Below are 16,453 nucleotides of genomic sequence, written 5' to 3'. Positions count from 1 at the left end.
TTTGGCTTCTTGAAGTTCCATCCAAACTAGTAGTTCAGTTTGTAAGAGGTTTTCTGTGGCTTTTGAAAAACTTTCCTGTAAATGTTACTGGTCTGAGGGCATCCCCTGACCTTAAACTTGAAAATGAGGGGTGCTCAGGACAATATCGTGTCCCTTTTCCCCCTAAGAGAATAAGCGTGGTATGAGGGAAAATGTCTGTAAAGTTTCAGCTCTCATGGCTGAAGGTTTGTAGTTGTCACCCTGAGGGAACAAACAAGCCAACAAAAAACAGCAGCAAGAAGCCCCCAGGGTTTGCAGAGTTGTACTGTCAACTCCTGTGACACCAAGTTGTAGGGTTTTTTTTCTGGGTAACACAGGAAATGGGACCTGTTATCTTAGCAGGTAACACTGGCTCCTTAATAGCAGCCCCTGTAAAACCTGGGCTGTTGCTGGAAGGATTTTGTTAGTGGGTCCTGGGGGTTGCAGTTACCTAAGAACATGTGTCCAGTGGGACCTCTGGATGCTTTGCACTACTAATTGTCTGCTCCACCCTCTGGGTGCCCAGGTTACATGCAGAGGAACCCTCAGATGCCCCAGTACAGCTCACCCCAGCCTGGCTCAGCCTTATCTCCACGTCAGTCTTCTGGAGGACAGATGCATGCAGGAATGGGGCCCTACCAGCAGAACTCCATGGGGAGCTACGGACCCCAGGGGGGGCAGTACGGACCTCAAGGTGAGGCACAGCTCCTCAAGGTGGGAACTGAGCTCAGCAGGGACAAAAGGCCTCTCTCTGAACCATCTTGTCTTTGATAAACTGGTTTTATTTGTCCCCTGGTAACGTGTGGGTAATGTAAAACAGCATGAGTCTCATGAGCTGGAAGGAGCTTTGTTCATGTTGGGTTTGCTGTCGGGGGTACTTGTGCTTCTAAATGCAGGATCCTTCCTTTAAAAAGATGTATGTCATGCATCCAGTGTGACAGAGAAGGGCCAGTTCTCTTTGTGGGGGAAGAAAACTGCATGTTCCTGAAAGGGTTAAATGAGGGGGTTTTTTGACTGTCCTGGACTATTTAGCTCACTGGGCTTGGTTGAGGTTTGGGAGAGTTTCAGGCAGCTTTTGAATCAGTGTTGTTACTTGGCTGTGTCAAAACATATTTTCTGTGGCTTATATCCAAGTACTTTGACTTTTTGTTGAGGTGTTAACACTCCCCCTCATCTCTGTTAGTGATCTTTAAATATTTGCTGATAGAAGATGTTTATGGTGATTCACACTAGTTGAATGATGTTGTCTTCCCCACTTTTTTTATCTCCTTAGGAGGTTATCCCAGGCAGCCAAACTACAATGCTATGTCCAATGCCAACTACCCCAGTCCAGGAATGGGAGGAAGCATGAACCCCATGGGAGCAGGGAGCCAGATGCATGGGCAGACTGGTGTGCCACCATACAGTGGGCTTCCTCCAGGGAGGATGAGCCATGCAGCCATGGGCAACCGACCTTATGGACCTAACATGGCAAATATGCCACCTCAGGTGGGGACAGGGATGTGTCCCCCTCCAGCTGGCATGAACCGCAAAGCACAAGAGGCAGCTGCTGCTGCCATGCATGCTGCTGCCAACTCCATCCAGACCAGGTATGGAATGAGATTTCCCACCCCCCTGGTTCTCTGTTGAACCCTTTCCCATGTCAGAGGGAGGTTTCAAAGCTGTGGATGGAATAACTCAAAGTTGGGGTGATGCTGAACATCCAGTTCTAGAAGGTTTTGCCCTTCATCAGTCGTAGAATCATAAATCATAGAACATATTGGAGTGGAAGGGACCTCTAAAGGTCATCTAGTCCAACCCCCCTACAATAAGCAGGGACATCTCCAACTAGATCATGTAGCCCCATCAAGCCTGACCTTGAATGTCTCCAGGGATGGGGCCTCCACCACGTCCCTGGGCAGCCCATCCCAGTGTTCCACCACCCTCACGTTAAAGATTTTTTTTCCTCACGTCCAAAGTGTCTGAAGTGTTAAAAAAGAAAGAGTGTAAAGCATGGAAAAGCAGCGTGTTGGAACACATCAGGACTGACATGCTTAGGGAATTTTTAACATTCACAGGTGAAAAACTGACTCACTGTGAGATCCCCTTCAGTTGTTTTTTGCTTTCTGCTCTGCTTTGTTACACGAAGGACTGAAAAGACACCATGTGTGGTAGAGCCCATAAATCCAGCTGCATCTGTCTGAACCAAGGCAGTGCTTGTCCAGTGTCAGGAACTTCTTCCTTTTAGGGCCTCCATGAGCAGCTGTGGGAAAGGGAGCTGGAATTCAGCACTGAACTTTGCAGCTATTTTTTTGGGGTTGTTTTTTTTTCATTGCACATTTCAGAGTTAGGTGTATGTGGCCAACCAGAGAGCCATGAACTTGCTTATAAATTGGGTTCCCCCAGTAAAGCAGTTAGATGTATTTGTTTCATGACTGGGCATTGTGCTCTCTCTCCTGAATTAAGGGCTGCTTCTGCAGTCTCCTCTCCGATGTTACCTGTAACTGCCAAGAGGTCAAGCTCCCAAACAACAATAAAGGCATAAAAGTCTCATCCTTCAAGTAACAAGTTTGAGCAACACTTGTGGGTGAGGTTTTCTGTGTGCAATAATGTAGCTTGTAGGGGTGACAAAAGGGAAGGCAATCTAGAAATATTATTAAATGTGGCTGGAGCCTACACTGTTCATCCAGACAAGTATTCTCACTTGCAGATCTATTCTTCCCAGTAAAGGCAACTTAACACCTGAAATGAAACTCAGTTTGGGGATGTAGTAGAATAGGATGAAGGGTGAGAGTGTTCAGAACTGAAGTCCTGCTCTCCAGATGGTTTGTATCTCCTTTTGAGAATGAGGCTTAGGCTGTAGGGTAGCAAAGCTTGAAAAGAGCACTTGATCTTTGGTCTTTAGCTGGGAAAGTGAGCTGAGAAAGTCACTCCTCCACTTCAAGGTTTCTTTTAGCAAACCTGCTTTCCTTAGAAGACAAGATCTTAATGCTTAGTATTTGGATTAAGTCTATTTATTCCTTGCCTTCTCTAGGCCTCCTGGTTATCCCAACATGAATCAAGGGGGAATGATGGGCACTGGACCTCCTTATGGACAGGGAATTAACAGCATGGCTGGAATGATAAACCCCCAGGGCCCTCCCTATCCTATGGGGGGGAATATGGCTAACAACTCTGCAGGTAAGCCAGTGCTGGCTGGCAGGCATTTAATTGATTTCATTGTAGTGGATTGAAAATGAGTTTTAAAAGATGCTTTTTAACTTCCCAGGGATGGCAGCAAGCCCTGAAATGATGGGGCTGGGGGATGTCAAATTAACACCTGCAAATAAAATGAACAACAAGGCAGATGGGACACCAAAAGCTGAATCCAAGTCAAAGGTAAAATGTTTTGGGTTTTGTTTTTAATGACTCATCCTATTCAGCATTCAGGGAAATAAGAGTGTTGCATGTTAACTTGGATTGAACAGTGTTTCTGTGTAGTGGTGAGTGTGGTTCCTGAGAGAAACCTCATCTGTTCATCCTCCTTACCCTGAACAGCCTTCTCATGAGCATGGTTGTCCCTGTAGGATGGGATCTGGTGCTGCTTCCACCTATGGCTCCAACTCAGGAGTGTGGCAGGTTGAGTGGGGTAGCCTCTCTTGGAATGTGTGAGGTTTTGGAGCATAATTGAAGAATTAAGTGTCTTGAAAAGTGTATTTGTGTGTTTTAGAGTAGGCTCTGGCTGAATTTGCACTAAACCACTAAATAACCACGTGTTCAGAAGAGTATTCTTGAGGAGCCTGAACTCTGCCATCCCTGCAGAGCCCCTAGCCCTCAGTAGGACCAGGAGAGGGACTTTTCTATCTAAATTCAAATGTCCTCCCCTGTTTATGACTCAGGAGTTCAAGCCTGTCTCTGGAATCTCTAACAGATGCCTGGCACACCTTATTGATGTGTTCTCATTGCAATTGTGGGCTGGTCTGGACTTTATTCACTGTAGAGAAGGTACCAGAACAGATGGACCTTTTGGGTCAGCTTTATCCAAGTGCCCAGATCTTATAAATACCTAAATAGCCTGTTCCTTGGATCAGAGGTGTGAAGGTGAGGACCCTGCAGCTGAAGTGCTCAGTGTAAGGAGACTCAACCTCAGCTAAAACTGATGTCTCCAGCCCTGGCTCTCCTTGAGCTGTTCCAGGAGGTTCTTCAGGACTTATCAGGAAAATGTAACCAATTGAGGGCTTTACTTCTGGGATTCATAAACGGCTCAGAAATGTAGAGGAGCATTTCCCAGTCCTTTGGGACTAATTGATTTCACTTGCAAAATGATTTAGTATTAGGAATTATCACCTGCCACAGTGAAACTGCCAAAAAGAAGTGTAAACAAACCTGAGCTTGTTTCTGGTGCAGGCTTGGAGCTAGTCAGTTATCTCCTCTCCACCTCTGGGAGGTGGTACAGTAAAGACTTATAGTTGTTTCACAAACAAACCTCTTACTAATCCTGTGTTCAAGCCAGAAGAGGGAGGCAAAACAAGTTCTTCAGGGAGTGTTTTTTTTTGCGTCGCTGCTACGAGTTTCAAAAGAACCACCAAAAAAAGCAGTTTCTTTGCCTGGAGTCTCCTCTTCTGCTACTTGAAGGAGAAGAAATGCTCTGTGAGATGGGTACCTGTACCACCAGCAGTCTGCAAGAAGGTTCAGAAGATCTCTCACTCACGTCTTCTGGCATCTGCCTCTCTGTTCTAGACAAACAAGGACTTGATTGCTCTTGGGCTGGGAGGTGCCAGAAGCTACAAATAAGGGTTGTTCTGTCCTCCTGGTCTGCCCTGTTCAAGGATTATCTCAGTCTTGGGTATAGGACTTAGTCTGGATTCATCCTCATCTGCATATTCATGTAGAACATCAGTAGATTTGAAGTTCATTTTTACTTTGGAAGTTCATTTTTAAGGAAGCATTTGGAATGCCAAGGCCGTTTCTGCCTTTACTCCAAGTGTATGGGATGCAGAGGGCTTAAAAAAAACCCAACATGCTCATGCAGGACAATAAAGGACTTGGGGGGAGCAGGGCAAGGTGCAGGATCCCAGTTTAACCTCCAGACACTTGGACAATTCAATGAACCAGATGGGTAGGAACTAGTGTGATAACTGTAAACTTGTATTCCAAATTCCTTTTCCACATGGGTCTTCCTGAATCCTGGTGTGCCAACCATAGCAAACCAGTATAGGAGCTTAGGTCATTCCTGAGGGGCAGGAGATTTCTGCACTTCTGTCAGCAAATGGGCAAGGGAAGAGGGAGGGTCTTTGGGGGGACCTCTGGCCCAAACTCATCAAACAGGTGCCTCTGATCTTCAGGCTTTTTTGAGGGATTTTGATTCATTTGCAGTGTTCTAGTGTCAGTTTAACCTGGCTTCTGCCACTTGACAAGAGAAGAGGCTGACAAGAGGGCATTGTTCACCCTGGCAGGGTGCAGGAGCCCCAGGGAACCTCACCTGCAGTTCAGGAAGATGTTTTCTCATACATTTAGCAAACAAGCCCACAAAGGATGTGGCAGAGAAGGCTCTCTGCAAAGTCTGCTTGAGGTTCTTGAAGTCTGTAGCATTCCTGAAACCTTTCACTTTAAAAAATACATATTGCTTGAATTCCCCAAGGAGGGGCTGGTTCTGTGACACCTTTGTTGGTTGGTACTTGCCTGAAATTGGTTGGAGACAAGTGTAGGTCTAACATGAAGCTGTTCTCAATATAACAGCAGAACTTTGACCTCTCACCTGACTGCTTTTTGGAAACCCTCTTAAATGTGAGGTAGCTGCTTTTATGCTGCTCAGTCCTGATATCTCTTTCGTTCTCCTAGAAGTCCAGTTCCTCTACTACAACCAATGAGAAGATCACCAAACTCTATGAGCTGGGTGGTGAGCCTGAGAGGAAGATCTGGGTAGATCGTTACCTGGCCTTTACTGAAGAGAAGGCCATGGGCATGACAAACCTCCCAGCAGTGGGCAGGAAACCCTTGGACCTTTACAGGCTCTACATCTCAGTGAAGGAGATTGGAGGATTGACTCAGGTGAGTGCCCAGCAGCTTGGGTGGTGATTTGTGGTCTGTGTTCAGAGCTGTCTGGCAGTCCCAAGTCAAGTGAGGATTTGTAGCCCTGACTTGCCATTCAGCTGTGTTTCTTTTTGATTTTTTAAAAATAAATAATGGGTATAATATTAATAAAAACCCAGCATCCTTGAAGTGTGCCAGGTGGCTGGTTGAGAGCAGTCTGTGGTGACATTCAATTCAGGTGCTTTTTTATCCCTGCTTTGTCCAGTGCAAAGGTTGGTGACCCTGTCTTTTGTCTTTGAATCTGGCTGTCAGCTGACCTTGTATGTCACTTGATTTGGCATCTGTCCCTGTTGGAAAAGTCTTCTCTAGGTGGGGAAGAGAGCTTTGGCTTTTGAACACCACTGGGCCTGCTCTGTTTAGCCCTTAGTTCATCCTTTGTTTTAGCTGAGAAGTGTCCGTTTCTTCCCAGACAATTTCTTGGAGAAGTAGCTGGCATGTTGAGTTTAGAGCCTCTTGTTTGGTTGTGCAGGTCAACAAAAACAAGAAGTGGCGTGAGCTGGCCACAAACCTCAATGTGGGCACATCCAGCAGTGCAGCCAGCTCTTTGAAGAAGCAGTACATCCAGTGTCTTTATGCCTTTGAGTGCAAGATTGAGCGAGGTGAAGACCCCCCTCCAGATATCTTTGCAGCTGCTGATTCAAAGAAGTCCCAGACTAAGATACAGCCTCCATCTCCAGGTGAGTTTAGACAGTGGTTTGAGGTGTGCAGTGAATGTTTGAGCTGGAGGATCTCTGGCACTGTACACCCAGCTTCTCCTGCTGTGGGCCAGACTGACTCCAAAATTCACCAAACCCTCTTATCTGTTTCTAATGAGATGTTCTCTGGTTGTGTAGGTAAATACTTTGGTAACGTGGGAGTGAATGATACTGGGAATAAGTGAAGCTTCTTGGGATAGTTCTGTTTTTGTGTGTCTTTCAGGAAAGCTGGGGAGGGACTTTGGACAAGGGCAGGAAGTAAGAGGATGAGGGGGGATGGATTAAAACTGGGAGAGGGGAGATTGAGGTTGGACATGAGGAGGAAATTCTTGGGTGTGAGGGTGGTGAGAGCCTGGCCCAGGTTGCCCAGGGAAGCTGTGGCTGCCCCATCCCTGGCAGTGTTGAAGGGCAGGTTGGATGGGGCTTGGAGCAGCCTGGGCTGGTGGGAGGTGTCCCTGCCCATGCAGGGGGTTGGGACTGGATGATCTTTCAGGTCCCTTCCAACCCAAACCAGTCTGTGGTTCTGTGGTAACTGTGTGAATGATGAGAATCACACTGTGGGATTGTCCATTAACTGCTTTTGGAGGCTGCAGAGCATCTAGAGGCCTTGCAGGACAATCATCTGGGTAGAGCTGTTGGTGCTGGAGCTGTTTTCCATGCAGTGTGTGTCCATAGCCCTCAAAAACCCAACAGTGTTGACAGAAATGCCTTGGCCCCCGTGGGCACAGGGCAGGGGTTTCCTGCAAACCTCCTTGGGTTCCTGCTCACCAAGTGCTGCGTGTCCCCCGGGAGGCGTCAGCAGGGCTTGAATTCCCAGAGCATGGACCTGGCCTGGCTCCAACTGTGTGTAAATTTGTGAGTGGGAGGGAGGGAGGGATGGTGGAGGGGGGAAGGTGTGGGGACAAACACCAAATGGCAGCGATGCAGGGAATGTCTCCAGGCCTCTTCCTGCCGATGCCAGCCTGACAAAGGGAGAATTCCTGGGGGAAGCCAGTGGAGCTGAACTGCTGCTGCTGAGGGAAGGGGAACGGTGGGGAGGGCCCATGAATGAAACTCCCTGCTGAGCTCGACTCTGCCCTTCCTTCTCCTGAGACCTCCCCAGGCTGGGAGGGAGTCACGGAGGAGAGGACAGGGTGCCAGGAAGGTGGGGTGTAAACAAACATGCCCTGGACATGACCTCGGAGGATTTTAATGAATAGCTGAAATGACTCATCAACCAGCAGGGCTGAAGCTGAGGGATATCGGGTGCTGGGGCTGGTAACTAATGGAAACATTAATTAAGAGTTCAGCTCCTGCCAGCTGCAGGGACTGGGTGAACCTGAGCCCTGGCAGTGGCACAGTGAGCAGGGGCAGAGGAGAGCTCTGGAGCTGGTGGCACAGCTGGATCACACATGATGGCCTGGGAGTTGTGATGAAAGCTCTTAACTACAGCAAAGCCACCCTGCAGAGCCAGGGAACTTGCTGGACAGGTTTTGTTCAGTGAAAGATCCGGCATCTCCAGCATTCCCTGTTGCAGGAATGCTTGGGAGTGGTGCTTGAATTAACCTGCATGACTTAACCCCCCTCGAAGGGCAGAGCAGACAGAGAAGCCTTGTTCTGAGTTACTTGGTGACTTCAGCTGATGTCTCGGAGTTTCCATCACTAGAAGACTCTGGGATTTCCAGGGGAGGGCTCAAACCCACTTTCTTTCTGGGTAGAAAGAGGATGTGAAGGTGATTGGAAGAAGCACCATGTTCCCTGGTGCACTGTAGAGCATCAGCCTTGGAAGCTAGATAGCCTGGGCAAGGCCACACAGTTCCCCAGTGGTGGTGTGCTGTGTGGAAGGGCATCTGGTCAAGAATGAAGGTAGGATGTAAACACACCTTCTCAGCTCTGTTACTGCTCATGGTTCTTCTGGGAAGTCTGGCCCAGTATGTCCTTGCAGTTTTGAGCTGCTCATGCTTTTTTGACCGTGTTTCATGTGTCTCTTTTTTGAAGGACTCTCTGCTGTCTTCTTGAGGCTTGATGTTGAGAGGTTTGGGGTTGCAGCTGTAGGGTGCAAAGCTGCTCACACCACGTTTCTGTTCTTGCAGCGGGTTCAGGCTCAATGCAGGGTCCTCAGACACCTCAGTCCACCAGCAGCTCCATGGCAGAGGGAGGAGACCTGAAGCCACCAACTCCAGCATCAACACCACACAGTCAGATGCCCCCTTTGCCAGGCATCAGGTATGGAACCACTGTACCCTCTTCCACCATGCTGGATGGCTGTGAGGTTGCCTGTGGGTTTCTATCATAGATGGCTGTTCTGGTGGGATTCCATGGCTTTGCTCCTTCGTATGGGAATAACCATGAGTTTGGGATTAGGGTTAGTGTTGGTAGGACAGTCTTGCCTCTGTTGGAGGAGCATGTCTGAGATCCTTCTAGGGGATAACAACACATGGGGAAAAGTATCCTGAGGAGCATCGTGGACCTCTGTAATCCTGTGTTTCTAATGTGGTGTTTTTGTTTCCATCAGGAGTAACTCAGTGGGCCTTCAGGATGCCTTTGCAGATGGCAGTGATCCTACGTTCCAGAAGAGGAACTCCATGACTCCAAATCCAGGGTACCAGCCCAGCATGAATACCTCTGACATGATGGGTCGCATGTCTTACGAGCCAAATAAGGATCCTTACAGCAGTATGAGGAAAGGTGAGGAAGTCCTGGTGTGCTCCTTTCCCTTCTCTCCTTCAGTGCTCATCCCTGTGTCTGGCTCTGCACTGGAATGTGCTGTAGGAGACCTTCTGCTCACCCTTCTTCCCCAGAAGTAACTTTCTGCTGTTGTGGCAGACGTGTTGATTGGTCCTTCTTTCAATATTTCAGCTCCAGGAAGCGATCCCTTCATGTCCTCAGGGCAGGGCCCCAACAGTGGGATGGGTGACCCTTACAATCGTGCTGCAGGTCCAGGGATGGGTAACATGGCCATGGGGCAGCGGCAGCACTACTCCTATGGAGGTCCTTACGACAGAGTGAGGTGGGTACCTGAACCTGCTGAGATCCTGAGATGCTCAACTCGTGTGAAATTGTTACTTTCTTTTCACTATTGTGACTTTTCTGATCATTTTTTTCCATTTCCTGGGGCCTACAGGAAAGCTGAGGAGGGGTCTTTTACAAGGGCAGGTAGCAATGGGACAAGGGGGGATTGATTAAAAATGACAGAGGGGAGATTGAGGTTGGACATGAGGAGGAAGTTCTGGTGGTGAGAGCCTGGCCCAGGTTGCCCCGGGAAGCTGTGGCTGCCCCATCCCTGGCAGTGTTGAAGGGCAGGTTGGATGGGGCTTGGAGCAACCTGGGCTGGTGGGAGGTGTCCCTGCCCATGCAGGGGGTTGGGACTAGATGATCTTTAATGGGTCTTTGGGTCCTTCCAACCCAAACCAGTCTGAGATCCTATGTGATTCTATGATTTCAGGAGCAAAGGTGAATTTAATTCCACATGTGGGGGTTTTTGTCGTTTCTTCCATGTAGGACGGAGCCTGGCATGGGACCTGAGGGCAATTTAGCGACGGGAACTCCCCAGCCAAACATCATGCCTTCCACCCCAGAGTCAGGGATGTACTCGCCCAGCCGCTACCCGCAGCAGCAGCAGCAGCAGCAAAGGTCTGTGCAGGGTGGTGCCACAAACAGCTCTTCCCAGTTTAAGAGCTCTGAGAATGTGATAGTGAAACGTGCATCTGATCTGCTGGGGAGGGACTTTGGACAAGGGCAGGGAGGGAGAGGAAAAGGGGGGATGGATGAAAACTGGAAGAGGGGAGATGGAGGTTGGGCATGAGGAGGAAATTCCTGAGTGTGAGAGTGGTGAGACCCTGGCCCAGGTTGCCCAGGGAAGCTGTGGCTGCCCCATCCCTGGCAGTGTTGAAGGGCAGGTTGGATGGGGCTTGGAGCAGCCTGGGCTGGTGGGAGGTGTCCCTGCCCGTGCAGGGAGTTGGGACTGGATGATCTTTAAGGTCCCTCCTCACCCAAACCAGCCTGGGACTCTACAATCAGAGAAGTAACACATCTGTTTCTTCTCCAGACATGATTCCTATGGCAATCAATTCTCCACTCAAGGCACATCCTCGGGCAGCCCCTTCCCCAGCCAGCAAACTACCATGTATCAACAGCAGCAGCAGGTAACTTATCAGAAAGTTTCTGGTTTGTTGAACTGCAGGGTTTTATTTGTGAAAAAAGGGAAATGGAAACTCTTTAAGCTGTGTGTTTGCTTTGTGAATGTGTAAAATTAAAGTTACCAAATAGCTTAAATAAGTTTTATTTAGCATTCCCAGTGTTGTGTTAGCAAAGCAATGTTCTGAGAGTAGAGGTTGTGTAATTTGCAGATGTGTGTGCTCTGGTCAGGCAGCAGGAGATCAGGAAGCTTTATTGGGCTTCTCTGCCCCTCTGGAACTTTCTGAATCCCATCATGTTTCTGTAGCATTTTTGGTCCAAGAGATCAGATGAGTTTGTTTGGAGTCATTCCTTGATCATTCTGGGGAGCTGTTTGAGGTGGATCATCCTGCACAACTCAGGGGTTGTTTTGGGTCCTTGAACCTGCAGGCAAAGGCTTCAGACCTGCCCCTGTTCCTCCTCTGCCTCCTACTCATTCTCCTCAAAACCATCAGGTTTGTTTCAGGACAAGAGTTTTGAATGAACTTGCCATAATCCTTATATATGACTTGCTCTTTGGGTCGGTGCCAAGACCCATAATGTTTTCCTGATAATTTTGAGTCCTCTGGTTTAGTAGAGTATCGAGAGGGCACTCGCTGAGCTGAGCTAAGAATAATTCCAGCTGCTCTGCAGTTTGGCTCTGCAACCAGAGCCACGGGGCTCTGAGCCAAGAGGTCGAGTTACTCTGGGACTTGTCATCTCTGAAGCCCTAGAGCTCCATCTGAAGCCAGTCATGACCGTGGAGCTTCTGAGCAGACTGTACAGCCAGTTAGAGCACAGACCCTTGGAGGCAAGAGAGGTCTTGGATTTTGTCTCAGCGATTGACTGTTCTCTCCATTTACACTTAAAAGGGAGGGAGAATAGTTCTTGCTCCTTTCAGTGCTGTGTTTTGAAATCTATAGGAAAGGAAACCTCTGTTTGCTGGGAAATTCAAGAGCAAAAGGATCTGATAGAATTCCTGGATGTGAAGGGAAACAAGGACCTGTGCAGTTAGGTTTGTGGTGGATGTATGGTAGAGCTGAGTCTTTTCTCCAGGAAAGTCCTTTCTGTGGGCAGGCCTCTGCCCCCAAGGCATCATTGTAGAACCCACAAGGAAACCACCCAGCCAGCCACAAGGAATTGCTCTTGGCTTGGGAAACTGAAAGGCTGATCCAGCTTGGTGTTGGATATGGTTGACAATGAGATGAGTCTTGCCCTCTCCAGAGAAGGGCCAGGAGGGTGATGGGAGCACTGGAGAACCTGCCAGATGAGAAGAGGCTGAGAGAGCTGGGTTGTTTCAGCCCTGAGAAGGCTCAGGGGAGACCTTATCACCCTGTCCCAGTCCATAAAGGGTGGCTGCAAAGAGGATGGAGACTGCCTTTTTACCAGGAGTCCCATGGAAAAGACGGGGTGATGGGTACAGGTTATTCCTGGCAAAATTATTCACCATGAGGGTAGGAAGGCAGTGGCCCAAGTTGCCCAGGGAAGCTGTGGCTGCCCCATCCCTGGCAGTGTTGAAGGGCAGGCTGGATGGGGCTTGAAGCAACCTGGGCTGGTGGGAGGTGTCCCTGCCCATGCAGGGGGTTGGGACTGGATGGTCTTTGAGGTCCCTTCCAACCTTAACCGTTCTATGATTCTGTGATTCCCATTGGACTCCAGACAAAGAGAACAGTCAGACATTGGAATCATCTCGCAAGGGAAGTGGTGGATTCCCCCACATTGGACAGTTTTAAATCTCAGCTGGACAGGGTGCTGGGCCACCTCATTTAAACTGTGTTATTGCCTGGCAAGGTTGGACCAGATAATCCTTGAGGTCCCTTCCAACCTGCCATCCCATGATTCTGTGACTCTCTGGTTCCCTTACGGGCCACGCTGTGGTGCATATCTTCAAACTCCGAGCAGCTCTTGAGCTTTTGGGTTCCTTGCTTCTCAGCAACTAATCCTGGGGCTGCCTTCCTTTTTCCCCTGCAGAACTACAAGCGGCCGATGGACGGCAGCTACGGGCCGCCCGCCAAGCGGCACGAGGGCGAGATGTACAACGTGCCCTACAGCGCGGGGCAGGGGCAGAGCCAGCAGCAGCTGCCCCCAGCACAGAGCCAGCAGCCCAGCCAGCAGCAGCCTGCACAGCCCTCTCCCCAGCAGGACCTGTACAACCAGTACGGCAGCACCTACCCCGCCGCCGACCGCCGCACCGCCGGAGGGCCACAGAACCAGTTCCCCTTCCAATTCGGCAGAGACAGGGTCTCGGCTCCCCCGGGTTCCAACACTCAGCAGAACATGCCTCCTCAGATGATGGGTGGACCCATCCAGTCTGCTCCAGAGGGTCCTCAGCAAGGCTCCATGTGGCAGGGGCGCAACGAGCTGGGGTACAGTTACCCCAACCGGCCCAGCGCCGGCTCCGCGCCGCAGGGACCGGCCTACCATGGAGTGACTCGAACGGATGAAATCCTGCATTCAGACCAGAGGGTCAACCATGAGGGACCATGGCCTTCCCATGGGAACAGGCAGCCTCCTTACGGTCCCTCTGCCCCCGTGCCCCCAATGACAAGGCCCCCCCAGTCTAATTACCAGACCCCCCCCCAGCATGCAGAATCACATTCCTCAGGTATCCAGCCCAGCACCTCTGCCCAGACCTCTGGAGAATCGCACTTCTCCAAGCAAATCTCCATTCCTGCACTCGGGGATGAAAATGCAGAAGGCAGGACCTCCTGTCCCTGCCTCGCATATAACACCAGCAGCTGTCCAGCCTCCCATGATCCGACGGGACATCACCTTCCCCCCGGGATCAGTAGAAGCCACACAACCTGTGTTGAAGCAGAGGAGGCGGCTGACGGCAAAAGATATTGGTAAGAGGCAACTCCTGCTTTTCTCCTTGGGCCTGTGGAGGGGATGGGTGCTGCCCTTGCCCTTGGGTCATGTCAAGTGGAAGGGCCCTGCTGGAAGGAATTCTGGTTTTGGAGGTTAGTTGTGTTTTCACAACTTGTGTTAGAAGGGCAACCAGGCTGATTAGGGGCCTGGAGAACAGGTCTTGTGTGGAGAGGCTGAAGGAGCTGGGGCTGTTCAGCCTGGAGAAGAGGAGGCTGAGGGGAAACCTCTTTGCTCTCTACAGCTCCCTGAAAGGAGGTTGTCCTGAGGCAGGTGTTGGCCTCTTCTCCCTGGTGACCAGATATAGGGCAAGAGGAAATGGGGTCAAGTTGCACCAGGGAGGTTCAGATTGGATATTAGGAAAAATTTCTTCACTGGAAGAGTGGTGAGGCCTTGGAACAGGCTTTCCAGGGAGGTGGGGAAGTAACTGTCCCTGGAGGCATTCAAAAAACAGGTGGACGTGGTGCTGAGGGAGGTGGTTTAGTGGTCACAGGGGTGCAGGGCTGACAGTTGGACTTTATGATCTTGAAGGTCTTTTCCAACCCTTCTGTGATTCAGACATCATTTTTACACTGTCTGTGCAAGGATTGCTGGTACCTGCAGTCTGTACATCATCTTAAACAGACTGTGCTCTTCCTGGGTCCAAAAATACAGGATCAGGTATCTTCTTTTTATTTTTAAACTCCAGGAGCTGGAAGTATCATGTGTTTATGTTACAGGAACTCCTGAAGCCTGGAGAGTGATGATGTCTCTGAAGTCCGGGCTGTTAGCTGAAAGTACGTGGGCCTTAGATACCATAAACATCCTGCTCTATGATGACAACAGCATAATGACCTTCAACCTCAGCCAGGTGGGTGCAGATGCTCTCTGATGCAGGTCTTTGAAGTGCTAATTTGGTAGGGTTTTCTGTCAGTGAGGTGGCAACAAGCAGCTCATGCCCTTGTAGGCCCAGAGTCCTGGATGTCCCTGGGCCTGCAGAGCACGCCGGGTCTGAGGAGAGACAGTGGAGTCTGGGTAGCTGTGGGCTGGTGGAATTTGTGTGGTGTGCAGGTGTGTTCTCCCTCCTTTCTGCATGGATCTGTTGCCTCTGCACTGAGGAGTAAAAGTGGGGAGGTCTTTGCAGTGAGAGAGCTGTGAGAGGCTGGAGGCTGCTCGTGTTGATGGTGTTTCTCCACCCCTGGCTCTGGTGAGACAGCGTGTGGTGAGGCTGGGATGCCAGCCTGGAGGGCCAGCCTTGCTCAGTTAGTTGCCACTTGCCCCTGTGGCCACTGTCAGAACTGCTCAGCAGCACTGCAAGGTATGTTCTGCTTTGTGCTGCCCTCCCAGCCAGGGAGGAGGTACAACCCAGAGCACACCTGTGTGGTTTGCACAGGTCTGTGTGTGTGGATGGGAGGTGGCAGCTTGGATAGTGACTGTCAGTGTCTGGCTTTGCCTGTGTTCCTTTGCTCAGAGGATGGAAAACTCTGTCTTGCAGACAGTTTAATGCCAGCGTGAAAAGAACCCATTAATTAACATCAATGCTTAAATTCTTAGCTTTTTATGCCCTACTTTTCCCATTGCTTGTGTTGGCCTAAGTTGTTTTCTGATCACTGTTCCCTTCCTTCCTTCCCCTCCTGTTTTTCCTTCCCCCTTGCAGCTGCCAGGCCTGCTGGAGCTCTTGGTGGAGTATTTCCGGCGCTGCCTGATTGAGATCTTTGGAATCCTGAAGGAATACGAGGTGGGAGACCCAGGGCAAAGAACACTATTAGATCCTGAAAGGTTCTGCAAGTCTTCAGCTTCCTCTCCTGAAGAAGGGGAGGAGGATGATGAACCGCGGAGCCTGAACTGCGAGGACGAAGAAGAGGATGAGGAAGAAGAGGAGGCTGCGTTTTCCAGCAAGGATAAAGCACCTCTAGAGAGCAGCGAGGAAAAACTAATGAGCAAATTTGACAAGCTGCCAGTCAAGGTGGTGCAGAAAAACGACCCCTTTGTGGTGGATTATTCAGACAAGTTGGGGCGAGTGCAGGAGTTCGAGAGCGGGCTGCTGCACTGGCGGATCGGCGGCGGCGACACCACGGAGCACATCCAGACCCACTTCGAGAGCAAGACGGAGCTGCCGGTGCCTCATAAACGAGCTTCCTGCAGCTCTGCCTTGAGGAAACGTTCAGCAGCTGAGAGCAATCCCAGCACTAGGGAAGGAGAGGCTCCTCCAGCCGACAGCTCCTCGGAGAAGAGGATAACTGCCACCATGGATGACATGCTGTCGGCGCGTCCCGGCTCCCTGGCGGGGGAGGAGGAAGAGGTTAAACCTTTGGAAACAGCAAAGGAAAGCAGCAAGTTTCCCTTTGGCATTAGTCCAGCTCAGAGCCACAGGAATATCAAAATTCTGGAGGATGAACCTCACAGTAAAGATGAGACACCCCTCTGCACTCTCCTGGACTGGCAGGACTCTCTGGCCAAGCGCTGCATCTGTGTCTCCAACATCATCAGGAGTTTATCGTTTGTGCCAGGCAATGACTTTGAGATGTCCAAACATCCCGGGCTGCTGCTGATCCTAGGGAAACTGATTCTCTTACACCACAAGCATCCAGAACGCAAACAGGCACCCCTGACCTACGAGAAAGAGGAGGAGCAGGACCAAGGGGTGAGCTGCAACAAGGTGGAGTGGTGGTGGGACTGCTTGGAGATGCTGCGTGAAAATACACTGGTCA

General features: G+C 50.2%; 1 protein-coding gene across 1 annotated transcript in view; it reads left to right on the top strand.

Annotated features, from left to right (window-relative positions):
* ARID1A (AT-rich interaction domain 1A) overlaps nucleotides 1-16,453 on the top strand; it is a 60,589-nt gene that overhangs the window by 41,968 nt on the left and 2,168 nt on the right. The window contains 15 exon segments of the mRNA XM_051637741.1: nucleotides 545-712; nucleotides 1,292-1,607; nucleotides 3,032-3,177; nucleotides 3,266-3,375; nucleotides 5,818-6,027; nucleotides 6,539-6,746; nucleotides 8,837-8,969; nucleotides 9,259-9,431; nucleotides 9,603-9,753; nucleotides 10,245-10,376; nucleotides 10,792-10,888; nucleotides 12,870-13,472; nucleotides 13,474-13,744; nucleotides 14,483-14,613; nucleotides 15,400-16,453. The exon segment at nucleotides 15,400-16,453 is cut by the window's right edge and continues 2,168 nt beyond it. Of these exon segments, the coding sequence (XP_051493701.1) occupies nucleotides 545-712; nucleotides 1,292-1,607; nucleotides 3,032-3,177; nucleotides 3,266-3,375; nucleotides 5,818-6,027; nucleotides 6,539-6,746; nucleotides 8,837-8,969; nucleotides 9,259-9,431; nucleotides 9,603-9,753; nucleotides 10,245-10,376; nucleotides 10,792-10,888; nucleotides 12,870-13,472; nucleotides 13,474-13,744; nucleotides 14,483-14,613; nucleotides 15,400-16,453 (3,903 nt within the window).

This window comes from Apus apus, chromosome 21 (assembly GCF_020740795.1).
Source record: "Apus apus isolate bApuApu2 chromosome 21, bApuApu2.pri.cur, whole genome shotgun sequence".
Classification (NCBI taxonomy): Eukaryota; Metazoa; Chordata; class Aves; order Apodiformes; family Apodidae; genus Apus; species Apus apus.
Note: the sequence above shows the minus strand (reverse complement) of the source record. Positions and strands in the feature narration are given on the sequence as shown.